The sequence below is a fragment of the Ptychodera flava genome, chromosome 9 (assembly GCF_041260155.1).
Source record: "Ptychodera flava strain L36383 chromosome 9, AS_Pfla_20210202, whole genome shotgun sequence".
Classification (NCBI taxonomy): Eukaryota; Metazoa; Hemichordata; class Enteropneusta; family Ptychoderidae; genus Ptychodera; species Ptychodera flava.
Window position 1 is genome coordinate 5,155,956 of NC_091936.1, and position 19,837 is coordinate 5,175,792.

Below are 19,837 nucleotides of genomic sequence, written 5' to 3' on the forward strand. Positions count from 1 at the left end.
TTTACGAAAAGTCGAACTTTGCTTGACACCCCATAAACCTGAGAAAACGCCAAAAAAACCCCAAAAAATACAGAGAAAAAGCAAAGCAAAACAAAACAAAACTGGTGACTCTACCCAGAGCAACTGGCAATGAAAAAGAAAATCAACATTTGTTCGCAAGTTCACGTACCGAACATCTACCAAGTGTTAAAAGATCTGCGAAAACGAAATTGATGACGCAGATTTTCCTTTGAGGAATAGAAAATACCATGCTTGGCATAACATAATGAAACTTAATAAACATTCACCAACCAACCTGCTTGGAGTAAATCATTCCGTTGAATCAGACGCCGACGTTAGCGGAAACCAAGGATTCATGGTCAGAAAAACCATCATCTAAGCCACGGATTGTGGACTGTCTCAACAGATCCGATTTAAGCATACAACATGACAGTGGACGCAAACGTAATGTTTGACCAATGCTTACAACTTCGGAGAAACAATAACAAGCTGTGCTGACAGTAAAGCAAACTGAATAAATTAAATATAAAGTAATTGTACTAAGCTTATTCATCAAAAACCCAAACAAATCCTACAAATTCATACACCACAAATCCCAAGCAAATCCCACAATTTTACAATGCAAATCCCAAGAAATTCCCTCAAATTTACAGTAAAAATCTCATAAAGTTACAGTGCTTGTAAAAACGTCAACGTGGTTATAATGGAACTCCCAATCACATGTAACAAAGAAGAGTTATCGCTCAACATTTGAGTTAGTCCTGTGATCTTCACAACGGAAATCTTTCTTTTCTGAATATTTATTGATATGCCCTGAGGTCCGCTAAACCAATCTTACCTTTTTTCTTCCCCTCTGCAATAGAGCCCATACAGAAAGGAGGAGACGAATGCTGGGATATGCAACGGTTTTCAAGCAATATTGCAAAATACCCCTGTTCACAAAACATATGCTTCCTGCATGAAAAGCAATTACTTCAAGAAATAGGTGGAGGAGAATGGAGATGACATGGGAGAATGAATGAAAGGCAAGCTGAAGCTAAATGACAAATACCTTTAACATATGGCAGACAATTTTGGATTTTAAAATTTCAATGACCAACGCAAAGTGCCCACTACAGACATGCCTAAAAACTGCTTCACTCAGGTCTACTGGGACAATGACGAGAGTCAAAGACAAAATTAAGTTTTGATACTATCTACTACACAGGATTAGATGGATGAGTAGCGAGTTGATTGGGCAGAAAGTTTGATGCACTGGTCGTTGCCTGCTTAGAAGAGATTGGAAAAGTCTATCTGTTTTGCAAATACCACCTTCCGCAACGAAACCGTGAGTCGATCCGAAGGTGGAAGGTGAAGTGCTGGACGAATATGGTCGCAGGTTGCCCGGTAAAGGTTGCAAGAAACTTTTTGACAGTCACAGAATCTGGCGTTTTTGAAACAAGCTGAGAAAAACCTATTGGAATGGGACTTAGTTTCATCTTCTTAATTTTCTGTTCCCTTCTCCTCCGGAGCGTTGCATTCATTTCTCGACATCGGTTTCATACGCTAATTCGCCAGAAATCTATTCGTAGACGGTCCCCCAGCCGAATTCGCTCGTCTGCTAATTTAGATAATTTCATGCGATAAGTAACGAGACAAATACCTTACTTCAGGGACTTCTTTGCTTTTTGTGTGCCCCTTTGGAGACTGCATACAAGAGACTTCCAGGTGATCAAATACTCTCCCTTCGTGCTCAAACTACTGTCTGTTGCATGGTTTAAGGAACTTCGTAACTATCAGTACACCCTTCTTGGCAGCGTAATGAATGGTTTCTGAATGTTCTAACTGGTCGTCCTCTTGAATTGTGCGAGGTAGCTTCAACTGTCGAGATGGGGCAATAATTGCAAGTAATGATGCTACGCCAGGTGGCGTTGAAGTCTGACAGCTCCTTAGTATCTCTGCAGCGTTGACTGTTGTGTGGACATCGTGGATTTCGACCGAGGACTGAAGACAAAAGACCTTTACACCAATATACACGCATTCAACACCTGGTGACACAAGCGTCAATCAAAGGAATTCTCTTATGTAACGAATAGATAGTAATTATATGCTAATCTTCGAAACGCATATAATTATTCAATCTTTGAAATGCTGATTTACTTCTGTGCTTCAGCATTTCCCAGGGGCACAACAGTAAACAGCCCACTGATAATGAAAGTGTTGCTGTCAATACATCTTTCCCGGAATATTAAAGCAATTAACATTGATTTTACCTTCATGAAGTTTCAATTTTGTTTCTCCAGTTGCTGCTTATAATGCTGACTAAAATTGATGCATTCATGAGAAATGAAAAACAATTACTGATTGAGTACTGGACATCCTGAGATACACACCTTGGCTTTTGGTGTACATTTACACATGAAACCAGGTACATATGTGAAGAGAAAGCATGCATGTCAAAGATGTAGCTGCAACCCTTTTATACCCTGGTGACCTATGACCTATATACTGACCCACACATAGCATAGGTTGCCTCTGAGTCTGCTGTGGTTTTAAAAACCCAATGTGAATGTACTGTGTTGGCCCTTGGCTGGCCTAAATTTATGTTGAGACTGAAGGCTGGGTTCCGAGTCAACACAGATTTGAAACTGGGCCCCAATTGTGTGTGTGAATGGCTTATGTCAGCCCAGTGGGCTCAGTTGATGTCCTGACAGTTGACTTAGAGAGTCTCTGTAGATAGGTGGTTGAGAGATGGGAGACTCAAATACATTGTGAACATGCACACATCAAATTTTTTCACATCTTCACAAATCTTGGGCCATGCTGAAAGGTACCCCTTGGCCTAAGTGTGAACCAGGCAATAAATTTACTGAACAAATATCAATAAATAATTAAACTTTAATAAATTTTTATCACACGACATATGAGATGACTACAATCAACGAAAAATGTTATGAGTATTGTACTACAGCATCCAAAAGTGTAAATAGTTTTCTTTGAGTAAAGCATACATAAACATCTGAGAGTATATCGCTCATTGCACATCTACAGTATAGTTTAATAATGTTGACAGAAAGCTATATTCATTCAGTTATAAAGCATCATCACTATAGGATTACAGAGTTCCATCAAATCTTTTACGTAAATGCCGCCACAAAAACTCGACATAAAGAAGTTCATGTATCCAACATTGACAATTCATATGATTACAAGTTTGAGAATTTACACAAAAGGGAATTTCAAACAATAGAAAAAGAGATTTGTTGATATGTAAGACTTGATTACTATTAGAAGGCTATGCAAACAGCATGGGATCTTTTTATCACAGCCCTTTAACCAGCATAGTTTGGCCCCAAACACATCAATATCAATGGTGATTGCTGACCTTTTTACTGGGATGGCAAAGGGTTGGTGGCTGTGAACAGGTTAAACAATGGGATTGCACATACGCACAGAAGGTGATTGGTTATAAACTTGAAATTCTTCATCACTGACATCATAATCATAGCCTTGATTCGATTTCCCCCTCAAGGTCTTTGAGTCTGAACTCTGTGGTTTCGTAGAAGATTCAAAATTCATCTCCTTATTTGGAGATGATACTTGTAAAAGATCAGAGCTTTGTTTCTCCAATGGTTCTGGTGTTATCCAGCTACATGTCTGCACCTTTGGCGCTTGATTTTCCCTCAGTTCTTCATCTCGCGCTGAGTAATTCCAAGCTGTTGACACATCATGCAGTGGTATATCGGATGGATATTGTGGTAAAATTGATTCTGTCAAAAGAATGTGTAAAAGGAAATAATTCTAGTAAATATTTTATTGTTGTAGCTCTTTACACCACAAAATATACAGTAAATTTTGTTGCTTTCAGTAGGGTCAGTAAACCTATATACAGTGAAATTGGAGTGAAATTATTACAAACATTATGAAAATTTACTGTTTTAACTTTAGATGGCTGGAATGTAAAAATTATTTGAAATTGCTGAAGTTTTACTTAAAATTACAACAATTTTCAGTGACTTCCATGCAGGGTGAAACATAGACTTGGTTCAAGTCGGTGAATTTTAAAAAATAAAATCATTTATAATAGTTTCTCTTGTGTCTCTCCTATTTCGTACAAACCTATCCGGAGTTTGGCAGCTCACGCCAGGTTTTCCCAGTGATTGAACGCGTCACGTTTGAGTCTGCACAGTAGTGAGTTAGTTTCTGCCGGATTCCGGGTGAAACTCCGCTGTATAGCGTTCACTCCACTCATCGTGTTCACCCTACTCATCGCGTCCACTCGACTCACGCGTTTCACATGAAAGCAGAATACAAATCATTGCGTTCACTCCACTCAAACATTCACAAATCACAGACTTGAACCAAGTCTAGGTGAAACAGGCAGCTGTCATAAAAACATCATTTACGACTGGCAGGACTGACAAATATGTATGTATGGTATATCAATTGTGGTTTACATGTTCCTGTATAACTTGGAATGTGCATTTGATCTGAGACCTTTATTCTTGAGTGTACAATAGATATAAGATTGTAAAGACTGGCTTGAAGGAATGACTTTTAAGAGGGTTGCTGATCTTGGACAAGCTGATAGTGGCTGATAAATTTCAAAACATCCAAACCATCCATTGGTAAATTGGGGTAAATTCTGTAGCAAGGGACAAAACCACTTTTTTGGGGGGGGATTACTTGTGTCATTTTTTGCACAATGATTAGTCATGTTTTGTAAAATATGCTGGAGGACACGTCAACAAAAATGCAAACATTTAACTTTGCTATCAGACAGTTCAAGGGAAACTAAAACGATAACTTTTGGGTATTCTATCTGTAAATACAAGCTGATGAGATGACTGCTATATCAACTCCATGTACATGGAGTAAACTCTGTGTAAAGTACAACTACCTTCAGTTTGACATCCATCATTTGGCAAATCAATATTATACAGGTTGATTTGCAGAATGTACATCATTAATTCTTTTACATGAAGAACCACAATAAAAAAGCCACTTTGTCCTTTTTTGTAACATAACTGTATAGGCAAGGTGTAGTCCTTGTGTTTTACTTTTAGATGATGAAAAAAAGTATGTTATATTAGCCCCACATCTCCTTAGACCACCAGGTTGTTGTATTTCAATACCATGTACCGTACAAAGCAGTTATTTAGCTTACCTTCATCGTCATAGTATGGCTTCACTCTATCACGTTTGCCTTCCACATGTTTTTCATGAGCGTTGGCCAAGTTGTTGAAGAATCTGTTCACAGTCTTTTCCACTTTGTTCTGTGGGTATGACAACCAAAGAGATGAGATTACTGTGAAACTCCTGCTGCAGAAATTGGCATTATCTAATTTTTGAGACTAAATGTGGTTGCTGATTGTAAAACTTCTCACAGAGAATAAAACTTCTCACAGAGTATGAAACAAACTATGTCTACCGGTATGTATGTACTAGCATGTGGTATATGTTTAAACATCAACTTCATTTTATATTAACCGGCATTAAAAATAAAACATGGATTTCCACATTTTGATGTAATATGTACTTATTATTCAGGTTTGAAATGGCCTCTCCCCTCAGTGAGGTAGTCTACATGATTGCAGTCGATGGAAGTTAAGAGGCAAATTTAATCCATCCATTACAGTACAGTACAGTTTACAGATACATGATAGCCTTCCCATTTTATGATCACATTGGTCTACCAAGGAGACATTTGGTGAAATTACTGAGGAACAGTAATATTTACTGGCCTGGAACACCTATACAAAATACTCCCAGACTGTCATTGGTATGACACTTACTTGACGTGACAGAGGTCTGACAGACATTGCTGAGTTGGGTCTTGACTGACATCTGGATGGTACAGTTCTGTGCATTGGTGCGTCTCCTCTCTGTGCAGCCTATATCACAACAAGAATTAAGTACTCAATCATGTACAGTACTCAAGTAAAGCAATAACTTGTGATTGTTATCAAAGAAATGAAATGGATGATTGAAAACATAGGGCCAATGTCCCTGAAGCTACTATAGACATGTATACAAAATTACGTTTAAACAAAGATTTTGACCAAAAATGACAAAAATTGAAGATTTCATCAAATTTAAATATATCACAGTAAGACAAACCCTAGGAACCTGTATACCAAATATAAAAGGTATCAGACAGTTTTTGAGAAACAATTTTTTTACCAAAAATGGCAAAAATTGCGCCAAAAATACAAAATTGCAGATTTCATCATAATTTCAATGTGTCATATTTGGTTTATCTGTAGGAACCTGTATACCAAATATCAAAGCCATCAGACAAGTACTTTTTGAGAAATAATTTTTTTGACCAAAAATGGCAAAAATTGCCCCCAAAAATACAAAATTGTAGATTTCATCATAATTTGAATATATCATATTTTGATCATCCCTATGAACCTGCATACCAAATATCAAAGCTGCCAGACAAGCAGTTTTGATAAAATAAAGTTTTGACCAACAAGTCATTGTTGATGACACAGTCCCCACTTGTTAATGGGTACTTTGATTACAGGTCCTCAGAGAGGATAGAGTCCTCTTCATTAGGTCTGTGATAAAAATACTTTTGAATAAATTCGCTTGATACATGTCTGAGTTGTAGTTCAGGACATGAAAAAATCGTAATAAAATGGCCACACGGTGGCCATATTGGATCGTATCACAAAACAAATAAATGTGCATATGTATGACATAGGTCAATGTCCTTGTAGCAAATTTGATTAAAATTGGTTGAGATATGCCTGAGTTATGGCTTGTACATGAAAAAATCATAACAAAATGGCCGCACAGCAGCCATATTGGATCGTATCACAAAACAAATTAATGTGCATATGTATGACATTGGTCAATCTCCTTGTACCAACTTTGAATAAATTCGCTTGATACATGTCTGCGTTATGGTTCTGGACATGAAAAAATGTAATAAAATGGCCACACGGCGGCCATATTGGATCGTATCACAAAACAAATCAATGTGCATGTGCATGACATTGGTCAATGTCCTTGTACCAAGTTTCAATAAAATGGGTTGAGTTACGCCTGAGTTATGGCTCTGTACATGAAAAAATCGTAACAAAATGGCCGCATAGCGGCCATGTTGGATCGTATCACAAAAAAAATTGACATGCATATCTATGACATTGGTCAATGTCCTTGTACCAACTTTGAATAAAATCAGTTGAAACATGCCTGAGTTATGGCTCTGTACATGAAAAAATCGTAATAAAATGGCCGCCTGGCAGCCATATTGGATCGTATCACAAAACAAATCGACGTGCATCTGTATGACATATGAAGTAATCCTTGTACCAAGTTTGAATGAAATCGCTCCAGGCATCTCTGAGATATCTGCGTGAACGGACGGACGGACGGACGCACGCACGGACGCACACACGCACGGACATGACCAAACCTATAAGTCCCCCCGGACGGTGTCCGTGGGGACTAAAAATGACAAAAAAATTCCTTAAAAATACAAATTTGCATATTTCATCACAATTTGAACAAATCTAAGTTGGGTCATCCCTATGGACCTGAATACAAAATATCAAAGCTGTCTGACCAGCAGTTATGAAGAAGATTTTTACCAAAAACGCCTTTTTTGGGCTAATTTGCATATTTTTAACAATATCAAAAAATAAAAATATGTAGTTTCTCATAATCATATTTCACATCTACACAACAAATATCAAATCTGTAAGTACTGCGCTTTTCAAGATATTTGAATGGACGGACATCCTCACAAACGGACATACATACATAAATACATACATACATACATAAATACATGCAGACTGACACTGGACGGATACCCATCCCAATAGCTTCTATAGACTATAGTCTATAGTAGCTAAAAATGGAATCTATATGCAAAGTGGCTAATGTCATTAAAAGACAACACTTGAAAGTTATAGACTGGAGTTACGCTAGTTGAGGTTGGTGAATGACAACTTTAATGTACCACAAAAGTGTTGTTGGGCTATAAGTGCACTGAACCAGCACCACATAAATAGAGTCCATAGCATATCAATTTTTTGTTCTATGTGAATAGGAGAAACAAACTATAGTATCAATAAGACATTGCTCAAACTTATAAAGACAAGTTTGGCAGTACCTATGACAATGTTGGTGCCCAAAAAAAGGAAACTATTTGTCAAAAAACTATGTTTCTTAAGAACGCTTTCTCACCTGTTCTAAAATTTTCTGAGCTTTTGCTTTTTCTTCTTTGAATGGAAATGCTGTTAATATGTCGCCATAATTTTCAGGATCTGAAATACATCTGATGAAAAGAAAGAACACATAAGAGGTGTTTTGTCAAGTCATGGAACAGTCACAATATACATCTTCCAAAAAATGCTTGTTGCCATCAACTGCACATTGTTCATTGTATATGTTAAAATACAAATACAGGACTGCCGCTTATCAAACTTATCTTGGAGTAGTATCATAGTGTATCCAGTAATTCTGCACACTAAGATTGCTAGTCTAAGTCTTGCTCACAGTCTGTATCACACAATTACTTGCTACTTGTATTTACTGGAATTGTCAGAACAGCTGGAATGGCAAACTGACACTGGTTTGAGTAAAATCTGAACAAATCAACACAACAAACTGAGTTGGAAAAGATTACATGCTGTGACACCTTGAACAATATAAACCAGCTCGGAGCTGGCCGACAATTGTTGGCATGAGTTTAATAAGATTGTTCTGTTTTATAATGGTTATACCTATATCAACTGTTAGCTTTAACAAATATCACTGAAGAAAAAATAACAAAAGTGACACCTGGCCTTGATTTTCTTTCAGATATTGAAATGTTAAATTTACAAAATTACTGGTACCAAATCGTTGCTTTCTAAAGTAACCTGCTGAATTGTACAGAAAAGTCCCTTATCAGTATTCCTTCACTTGGCATAAATTCCTCACCTTATGAGTATTTCCATGGCCTTGACCTTGTCGGAGCGATATTTGATTTCTTTGATAATTTCTATGCCTTCTTGACATGTACAGGCAAACATTCTCTGAAGTCAAAGGAGAAAAGTCAAACATTTCATTTGTCAAATGCAGTGAAATGTGTGCACCTTTACATAAGGCAAGAGCAAGAAAATATTTTGTTTTGTATCCCCACACATTATGGTATGTCAGAAAAATCACCTTACTTTTTTCTTGTAGGCTTTTCCATTGTTGATGACATTCTGTTGCTAAATCAAGTCATAATTTTTACATTGCAACAAAATACCTCCCTACAGCAGTCACACCATAGAAAATAAGATTGCATTCTGTAATAGCATACATTACAGAAATGTACAAAATATAAGAAACTGTATATCACTGTTTAAATTTTATGCAAATATTTTTGAACTGTTAACTCACCTACCTTTCAGAATGTTTAGCAGATCGATGTAAAACAAAGAATTAACTTACTGTGGCCTAATCTCTAGATTAAACATTAAGCACACTTGACCATAGGGCAAATATTTACAAAACAAACTGGGAATTGAAATTGGGTAAAAAGCTGATTACAGTATTAGTCATATTAAAAGTATTAGTCATACTATAGCTACAATATTTGTAAATAAAGCAACTGACTTACCTTTGGACAAAGCAATGACAAGCAAGACAGTTTGACTTGACTGTTCTTGATCAGACTCAGTAACCTAGCAACCTAGGAGTAACATTATATACCACACTGATGACGTTTTGTGATGTATTGATGTATGTGTCAGGCAATAGAAATCACATCAAGAATAATAAAAAAAAAAACATTTGTAGATCTTTTGAGTGGGAAATGTCAATATTCTAAAACACCCCCCCCCCCCCCCCCCAAAAAGGCCAGGTATCGGGATTATAACTATGGTGTTAAGAAGATTATGAGGTGTTCCTGTCTTTTGTATTCCTTTGAATCTGCAAATTGTTATATAAGTATGTTGCTATAGATTTTTAGATTAAATCAGAATGGGGTGGGGTTAAGTACACTACTCGTATCTATCATGATTTGTTACATACAATTGCAATTGGGAATAATTTCCTGCACACGAAAGAATATTAAATTGAATTTCTTCTGATTCAATTGAGTCATTTATTGCATTTATCACCATATTTACCTGATCAAAAGAAAGGTAACCTCTGGAACTTGTTATCTCAGACAGCTTGGAATATTCTAGTGTAGACTGAAAGTAGAAAAGAAAAGACTTTTAAGTTTGAAAATGACACCAGAACCTTTTAACAATGTTTCTGGCTCCTGTCAGTGCTTTAAAAACAACCGTATTTTTGCTATGTCCTGTATGAAATATTTGACAACTTGTTACTGCTACGACCTTTTTGTTGTCAAATTTGTAAACTATATTCCAATTCCATAGAGAAGTGAAATAACTCTTTTGGAATACAGATCTAAACTAACTAGATCAGTCTGTCCAATTGTTATGAATATTGAGTATTTTGCTATTGTGTACATATAGTGTCTGGGAATATTGGTGTACTCAGTCCCTCTATAGAGGGACTGTGGTGGTGTATTGCAGGGCAAAAGACATTCTCCGTATCCATCTATGGAAATCTCGCTTTAATATATTCTACATCTATTCCAAGCTCCACTAACCTTCCCAATCCCACCACCAAATATTGGAAACCGCCTGGGTCTGCAATACAAACAGTTTCGATTGTTGTTAAGGTAACGTTCGTATGCTTACCTTCTGAACGCGTTCGCAAAGATTTTCAAACGATACGTAGTCCATGTTTTTGCGCGCACAGAGGCCGGTTTTCGTAAATGACTTGTTCACTATCAATATTGCTAGACGATCATACTCGACTCTCGACTCGTCGTTTCAGATATCCAGCTTACTCTCGATCATCGAAGTTCACCGCCGATACGTCGCCAACTGATGATTTGCATTACACTCAACTCAGTTGACACCATGGTTTGTTGACACTGTGTTTGTGTCTGTATTTGCATAGCGATGTTTACTCTTAGTCTTACGCAAGTGGCCTGCATGCAAGTAACAGTAGTGTTACCTTTGACCTCAATAAGGTCAAAGTTGATCACAAATCACATGATGAAAAGGCCTGTTAACTTACTTAAAATTATGTAACATTTCAAAAATACTATGAAAATTCAATGTTGTGTTAAACTATTGTAGTTAAACAACTATGATTACACCTACAGCATTGCAAAGGTTTCGAAGATATTGGCGAATTATTAATTTAAACCGATGATATTTTGATATCATTTCCTGGAAAATAACGTATAACTATCCGCTTAGAGGGTCTCAGTTGGGTCCGGTCGCCCTCACCTCTCTGCATTGATACTAAAATTGACACCGTGTAAGTTGAACTGCATTGAAGATGACAGAACCATAGATCATGTATTTGGTATTTCATGTCAAACGAAGCAGCAACGGGCCCTTTGGTATGTATGTTAAAGAATTTTAATATACTGCATATATGTGATGGTATACATTTTTTATAATTATCGTTCATATTGGGGCCATAATGTATAGCGAGTGTGTGTAATATTCTGTGGTGTAGGATCTAGGAAGGGGCGTTGTAAATCATGCATGTACCTCAAGTAAGGATATAGTGGATACAGTAAACATTACACTAGCATATTAGCCGAAAAAGGCAACATAGGATATTCTTCAGCAATGAATAATGCGATAGCATCGTTGGTATAGTCTTTATATTATGGGAACTGCCCATCCATTTTGTGTTTATTAAGGTCCTTGACCCGATGAAGACATTGTCAAACCTTACGAAGTGAAACAGAGACAGATAAAACCATTTTCGCGTTTATTTCTTGAAATGTTCATCTTGCATCAATTCTTAGAATCTGCCTTTTCTGGTTATTGTGTGGTGAATTATCATATCATTCATTGAATAACATACCATTTCCGATAGGTTGTTACAGATAATGATATGATGTAAAACAGATACAATACATGCATGCATGCAATGTAGGAAATTGACATCTAAGTCGGTGTGACCACGAGTGGAGGTCTTACTGAAATAAACACTCTTACATTGATTCATAAGAAATGAAATTTGAACACTACCTTGTTTCCTTAAGATCAATTTTTCAGTGGGTCACACAGCTGGGCTAGAAATTGTTATATTCATCTAAACAATAAAACAAGTTCATATCATACTGCAATATCTACAAATTGTGCCCAATCGCAATACAAACAAAACAAGCAACAACAATCATGATATCCGTTTTGATCTCAGAAACCTCAATATAAACAGTGCATAGAATTACAGCGTACAAAATCTTTTGCAAGTCATGACTTACTTAAAGTGGCAGTCTTTATTCCTAGTTCTTGCATGCTTGTTGGCACTGTCTATTATTTATTTAATTTCCTCCATTAAAAATTGTGTGCGATGCATCACTTTCTTCAGAGAGAAAGCTGATAAAGACCTACCCCAGCAATTAATTGCAAATTTGATATTTAATGTTGCAGGGTTATATACTATAGGCTTACAAGTATATCATTCTGCTCACATGGCGAAACCTAGGTGTTCTTAGTGTGCTGGTATGCCTGGCTGAAAGGCTACAGAGACTATAATATTATGGTATTACAAACATGAACAAGAAATAAAAGTGTAATGCACAAGTTTTTGAATTTATTTTCTCTCATTCCAGATTATATATGTCTAGACAAACAGTAAACAGCTTCCATTAAATGATGGCGTCTCTTTTTGATCAATATGAGCAGGCCTCATCGAGGTCAATGCCCTCTTCAGCTAACTTTTCAAGAGGAAATATACCAGAACCAGTAAGTTTTTGTTACGATGTATTTTAAATGTATAAGAAATGAACACCATGTATGCCTTACATTGTTTAATTTTATCATAGTCACTCCACAAACAAGATACCTTGGTTTTATGCAGTAAGTCAGAAATCTGTCCAACTTTGCATATGAATTTTTTATCATTTGAAAAGATTCAGATAGGTTTAGTTATAGTCTTGTTTTTCTTTGTTTCCCAAATACAAATTGCATTACAAATTCTCATTCTTTTGACATGGTTTCTATTGTCCAGTGTTTACAGCGTCTGAACTTTGCACGTAAAGCTAGTTTTCATCAATGATTATGACATGAACCAATGACTTGCATTGTATGTTTTTGCAAAAGCTAACAAAACAACCATTTCCAACATTTGTCAGCTGATTGTGGTCAATTGATAATGTGCGTATCCATGGCAGTACTCTAGTAACACGGCATTTTCAGTACTCATTTTCACTGATCGAAGACATTGCTCAATTTGCCATTGAAAAAAAAATTCATCAGTAGCTAAAGTAAAGTGATTGTACGTACAATTTTTGCAATACATGTTTGATTATAATGTCTTTTTCTTGTCTATTATGACAGATTAGTTCAGGCTACATCAATGTAAGGGAAGAAGATAAAACACCGATATTTGTCAAACAGAAAATCAATTTCAGGTGAGATACAGATGATTCAAAGATACTCATGATTCAAAGAATAAAATCAACAAACACCATCTTACGAAATCTATTGTCCATTCAAAATCAATTATTTTTTTTGTTTCAATCATGATTAAGGTTGTGATATGCAATCTGTTTATTTAGTACTGGAAGTCTTCAACATTTTGGTTTGTGTATTCAGCAGAAAAGTTGCAATAATTATGATATATATTTTTAATATTATTTGTTAAATTTATTTATTTATTGTCTGCTTATTTATTCATTTCTTATTCAACAGTTTATAGCTATGCAAATTAGGAAATTAACTTGAATCAAAATCGAGAATCTGTTGTTAATTTGTGATTCATACCTTTGGACTGTCATCAGGCGTTTTTTCAATTCAAAATTGCTTCACTTCAGTGTTTGAAAAATAGGATAATTTGTTTGTCAATATAAGCTCAATCTCTCTAGTTTGTCAAGCACATAAGCTTGTAAGTACAACATTTCTATGACAATTGAAAATTTATCAGCTTCAGTGTGTTGAAATTCCATGTAGTTCTGTGATCTGTGAACAGACAAGATTTGATTTTTTATAATATCTGTCTCTTGCAGTCCTCCCAATCCAGTCACACACATTGTTGTCAATAATAACATGTTGGTACTAGCAATGACCAAAAATATTGTCCTGAGATTTGACCTTGAACATCCAGACAACATTGATGGTAAGATATATTACGGAAATCATGTAATTTACAGCACTTTGCTGAATCTCATCACATTTGTTGCTGAACATTTCTTTGTTTTTGATCAGGCAAGGGATTAGTTATTACTTTGAACTGGTGCAAATGATTTTCAATCAATGATTGTAGGCCTTCATTGTACATAATAAAATGAAAAAAATGTGAAAAGTGACCAGTAAACAGTTTCATTACATGTCATTTTTTGTCTCTATTTCAACTCAAAGACTGTGGTCAGTCTCTGAGTTTTGTCAGGATTTTATTTTTTTATCTGGTTTTGTATAATGTTAGCTATTTGTCATTGTCACTCCGTAACTCTGTAACTATTTGTCATTGTCATTGTCAAACCCATTGTTATCCAATGTTTGGCCCAACCCATATTTATCGATGGTTAGGTTCAAACCCATTGGTATCGATGGTTTGGCCCAAACCCATTGGTATCGATGGTTTGGCCCAAACCCATTGGTATCGATGGTTTGGCCCAAACCCATTGGTATCGATGGTTTGGCCCAAACCCATTGGTATTGACGGTTTGCTTCAAACCCATTTGTATCGAAGCTTTGGCCCAAACCCATTGGTATCGATGGTTTGGCCCAAACCCATTGGTATTGAGGGTTTGGCCCAAACCCATTGTTATCGATGGTTTGGCCCAAACCCATTGGTATCGATGGTTTGGCCCAAACCCATTGGTATTGACGGTTTGGCCCAAACCCATTGTTATTGAGGGTTTGGCCCAAACCCATTGGTATCGATGGTTTGGCCCAAACCCATTGGTATCGATGGTTTGGCCCAAACCCATTGGTATCGATGGTTTGGCCCAAACCCATTGGTATCGATGGTTTGGCCCAAACCCATTGGTATCGATGGTTTGGCCCAAACCCATTTGTATCGATGGTTTGGCCCAGACCCATTGGTATCGATGGTTTGGCCCAGACCCATTGGTATCGATGGTTTGGTCCAAACCCATTGGTATTGATGGTTTGGCCCAAACCCATTGTTATTGAGGGTTTGGCCCAAACCCATTGGTATCGATGGTTTGGCCCAAACCCATTGGTATCGATGGTTTGGCCCAAACCCATTGGTATCGATGGTTTGGCCCAAACCCATTTGTATCGATGGTTTGGCCCAAACCCATTGGTATCGATGGTTTGGCCCAAACCCATTTGTATCGATGGTTTGGCCCATACCCATTGGTATCTATGGTTTGGCCCATACCCATTGGTATCTATGGTTTGGCCCAGACCCATTGGTATCGATGGTGAGTTTTGACTTGTGTGCAGGGAATTTGGATGAATAGGTTAATTTACTTTCTCAAAGTTTTGTTGAAATATTTCAGTGGGATAATGTAATGACATAAACTGTACAGAACAATTCATAAAATGTAAAAGTGATTACAAATGATGATGAAAAAATGAAACTTATATTTTTGCAGTAAACTCAATTCTTGTGTTTATTTTTGACATTACAGAAGTAGAGCTTAGTCGCAGTGGAGAGGATAAAGTACACAAGATGTTTCTTGATCCTAATGGTAGACATCTTATTGTGAGTATGACATCACAAGATGTTTTGTATCTGTCAAGGAGCTCTAAGAAACCACGGCAACTAACGAAAATAAAGGTAAGTGATAATCTGCAATGGAATTGACATAATTAGTATACTGTTCGGTAGATAAATTGTAATATGTTTTCTCAGATTTTAATATAAATCCAATTTAAGTGATCAGTGCTTTATGCCATCACAGGAAATAGTCTTTCTGTTACTGTAATCACATATGCTGATGTAAATGTATGTTTGACACATAGAAATATTTATTCCCTGACACTTATGTCTTGATATGTTTCCTCAGTATGTGTTTTACCAAATGCAACTTGTCATGCATGCATGTACTCAAAGATAGCACATAGATGTACACAGATGCAGAGTCAAAATCTTCCAATAAACCATGGCTATATTTACAGAGACTACGTGTATTCACATCATTGGCAGTGTGTACCAGTTCAAGTAAGATTTCTCATCAATTCTGATTTCAGGGTTTAATCATTGATTCAGTGGCTTGGAATAAAGCATCTGGTGGTGATAACTCTACCGGTGAAATCTTACTGGGTACCAGCAAAGGTTAGTATCTCAAATGTCAATACAGTAAATAACACATCAGAATCTGTCAGTGTTGAATTCTTAAAGCAGTGGAAGATATCACATTACATAGATATTATCAATCTCAAGTCTTGAACACCCAAGACATTGATGAAATAAGCACAAAACCCAGATGAATTTCTAAAGTTAATTCGTCAAGATTTGATGATTTGATTTCCAATCATGCTTTCCCTGAACATTTCTCTAAAACATCATGCTTAATGAAATAGACCTTGTTCATAGTCATGAGTTTGACTGTACAGGTATCTTAGATTTCGTTGTCCCTTCTTTGACAACTCCTCGCTTTCAGAAATGGCAAATGTTATTAATCAAAATATTTCTTGAAAGACAATCAAGATCTTTGATTTTTTTTTGTACTTCAATTTCTTCCTTGAAGGTCTGATATATGAAACAGAGATACTTTCTGGAGAAGACAGTAGATTTTTCCAAGGAAGTCTTGAACAATATTGGAAACAGGTAAGCTAGGCAAGGATTTGGTACAAATTTGAGACACGGGACTTTGCCAACATTTATCATTTAGAAACATGAACTCTGACCTCTCTATGCGTCATACCAGTAAATGTACTGCAGTCTGTGGATGCACTTGATGAGTTGAGTACATCTTAAGGTAGCGGTAAAGGCTATTTTTGCACCAATTCTTTTCTCAGAGTTAATGTCAAGTTTCAAGTGTTAGAATCAAGATATTTAGTTCAAATTTTCAGGATAACTCCCTTAGTTATTACTTTCTCCAAAGAATATAAAATTTGTATATTTGTAACCATGACTTTGAAATATGACACCAATCAATATTAAATTTAATTTTTCATATTTTTTTTACATATTTGAATTTAATAATAATTGGATAGTATTAATATTACCAAATTAGTTATAAATATGTTGACACTATTAATTGCAAGATTTGTACGGCAGGATTTGTAAATAAAATTTGTTTTTATGATTTTACATGGGTTTACATATCAAAAAATTATTAAAAATTCTTTCAAATTTCAAAATGTGATTTTTCAAAAAGTACTTCAAATACAGGAAAATTGTGCCGTACAAATCTTATCTGTAACCTTGTTAATAGGCTGTAAAAATTCCATGTCCATATCTCATTTCAAAGGTTGGATTAAATTGGTATAAAATTATGTAGGAAAACTGTTATTCTGTCAAAAATGTTGAAAACAAGCCATATTTGCACCCCTCTTTTGAAGTCACAGAGCAGTCTTTTTGGTTAATCTCACTTTTGACACCTCTTTGACACTCAAAGAATCTAAAAATGCATTTACAATAGCAGTCAAGCATTCTGAATGCAAGCACTGCCTTGTCAAACTTTCCTGAAAAACAGTAAAAAATGACTTTCCCTTTTCAAACATTTTTAGCTACTATAGACTATAGTCTATAGAAGCTATTGGGATGGGTATCCGTCCGGCGTCCGTCGTCAGTCTGTATGTATGTATGTATGTATGTCCGTTTGTGAGGCGTCCGTCCACTCAAATATCTTGAGAACCGCAGTACTTACTGATTTGATATTTGTTGTGTAGATGAAAAATATGATTTTGAGAAACTATTTTTTTTAATTTTTTGATATTGTTGAAAATAGGCAAATTAATGCCGAAAAAGGCGTTTTTGGTAAAAAATCTTCTTCTTCATAACCGCTGGTCAGACGGCTTTGTTATTTCGTATACAGGTCCCCAGGGATAACCCAACTTAAATTTGTTCAAATTGTGATGAAATATGCAAATGTGTATTTTTAAGGAATTTTTTTGTCATTTTTGGTCAAAATTGACTTATCGGTACGTTGTTATAGTTCTTGTACTGTATAAACCCTATCAATTCACCCAGAAAAAAATAAGAAATAAGATTTTAAATAATTGAATTAATTAGGAGATCATCAAAGCCAAAATAATTTTAGTGTAGAATTATTAGAAAGTTCAACTTTTTTGACAGTTCATAGTGAAATGCTTACCATCTTGGAGGATTAAAACATGTAACCCTTTTCCTGCCAAGTCCATATTTCACCACCAGGTCAAGTTGGTTAATATTAATGAAACAAAATGTATTCCATATGATGTATTTTAACATATAATAATGTACATTTGAAGGCTGCTGAAAACATAATACTGTAAAGTTGATTTTTTTTTTGACTAAAGATGCTATAACATACCAGGCCAAGTGGGTGAAAATCCGTCATGTTTTGGCTCAATACCGCTTTTTACTTACTTGACTGATGGGGAAGTGATACAGTTATTACTGTCTGGCAGGAAAAGGGGTAAAGGCAACTTTCCTGAATCCCAACTTTGACATATTCTGAACCATCATATATTGCGCTCTGTATGTTATCTAAAAGAAATTGCTCATAATAGTTTGTCATGATAGGGTGGTCAAATAAATAGAGATAGAGAAAGTTCTAATTTCCATTTATGGTTGACTTGGTAAGGATAAACTAAAATTACTTTTTGAGGAAAAAAATAGAGTGGTCAATTAAAAGAGTGGTCAAAGTGAAAGGGTTTTTATGGTAAAGCTGGGCTGTAAGATTCCTCATGTGCTATTTATAGCAATTATGCAATCTGTGTAAACAGTGCAATGAAAGTGTTACATGATTCCTTATAATGCTTTTGATGACCTTGAACTTCTTAAGTTTCAAACATTTGTCTCTTCAGTGCCGTGCTTTCTCTTAGTACGTACAGTCTCAACTTATTCAAAAGAACTTACTTACAATGTTAATTTGAAAGTTAAAATGTGCTTGGTTAATAAGATGAAAATACTGATAAAGATTAAACCAGGTGAAGATTCCTTATAACCTAACAGATATGCTGTTTTTATGACGTAAATCTTGATAACAAGTCTTGTTTACTTTAATTAAAATGTAATTAACTCTCATTTATTAGCTACTTTAGACTAATACTGGTATAGTCTATAGAAGCTATTGGGATGGGTATCCGTCCGGTGTCCACCATCAGTCTGTATGTACCGGTATGCATGTATGTATGTATGTCCGTTTGTGAGGCATCCGCCCACTCAAATATCTTGAAAACTGCAGTACTTACTGATTTGATATTTGTTCTGTAGATAAAATATATAATTTTGAGAAACTATTTCTATTAAATGAAATGAGCTATCAAAGATATCCACCTTCTTCATCAATACATGTGTCACAAAAGGTTTAATTCTCTACATACCACAGCAGAGCTCTATCAACTGTTGGGTCACTTGTTTTTTCAGACAGCTTAATATTAACTGGTTTACAAGTCCCTAGGATGACCTTAGTGAGATAATTTCATACAGTCAGGAAATACTTAATTTTGTATCCATGTCTATAGTAGCTTCAGGGACTTTGGCCCTATGTTTTAAAAGCTAGGCGACCTCTACCATAGTTAATACACTAAGGACTCCCCAACTTCCTCTTATTTGGTCAGTGTTTCAGAAGTTTCAACGGGCTATAACTCTGCAATGCCTATGACCCCAAATGTCTAGTTTTTTTATTCCACAGAGAATGTTGACTACTTTTATATTTTAATAGTTTTATTGAAGTTTATAAATGACGCTCTAGCCT

At 35.8% G+C, this 19,837-nt stretch overlaps 2 protein-coding genes across 5 annotated transcripts in view; one reads left to right on the forward strand and one right to left on the reverse strand.

The window, feature by feature from the left end:
* Window positions 1–3,322: 3,322 nt before the first annotated feature.
* Window positions 3,323–10,889, reverse strand: LOC139139838 (proline and serine-rich protein 1-like). The gene is made up of 8 exons (XM_070708778.1): window positions 10,683–10,889; window positions 10,101–10,166; window positions 9,590–9,661; window positions 8,923–9,017; window positions 8,185–8,275; window positions 5,775–5,873; window positions 5,147–5,255; window positions 3,323–3,749 (listed from the first exon to the last, which is right to left on the reverse strand). The coding sequence occupies exons 1-8, from the start codon at window positions 10,725–10,727 to the stop codon at window positions 3,406–3,408; spliced, it is 921 nt and encodes a 306-aa protein (XP_070564879.1). The 5' UTR covers window positions 10,728–10,889; the 3' UTR covers window positions 3,323–3,405.
* A 372-nt stretch (window positions 10,890–11,261) lies between these two features.
* LOC139139836 (vacuolar protein sorting-associated protein 18 homolog) overlaps window positions 11,262–19,837 on the forward strand; it is a 30,634-nt gene continuing 22,058 nt past the window's right edge. For 3 of the 4 annotated variants that reach the window (XM_070708772.1, XM_070708773.1, XM_070708774.1), the window contains exons 1-7: window positions 11,269–11,398; window positions 12,629–12,761; window positions 13,356–13,429; window positions 14,024–14,133; window positions 15,617–15,765; window positions 16,179–16,263; window positions 16,679–16,758. In XM_070708772.1, the coding sequence (XP_070564873.1) occupies window positions 12,669–12,761; window positions 13,356–13,429; window positions 14,024–14,133; window positions 15,617–15,765; window positions 16,179–16,263; window positions 16,679–16,758 (591 nt within the window). In that variant the 5' untranslated portion in view covers window positions 11,269–11,398; window positions 12,629–12,668. Of the gene's footprint in view, window positions 11,399–12,628; window positions 12,762–13,355; window positions 13,430–14,023; window positions 14,134–15,616; window positions 15,766–16,178; window positions 16,264–16,678; window positions 16,759–19,837 lie in introns of all 4 variants that reach the window. The other variant, XM_070708776.1, reaches the window with a different exon arrangement.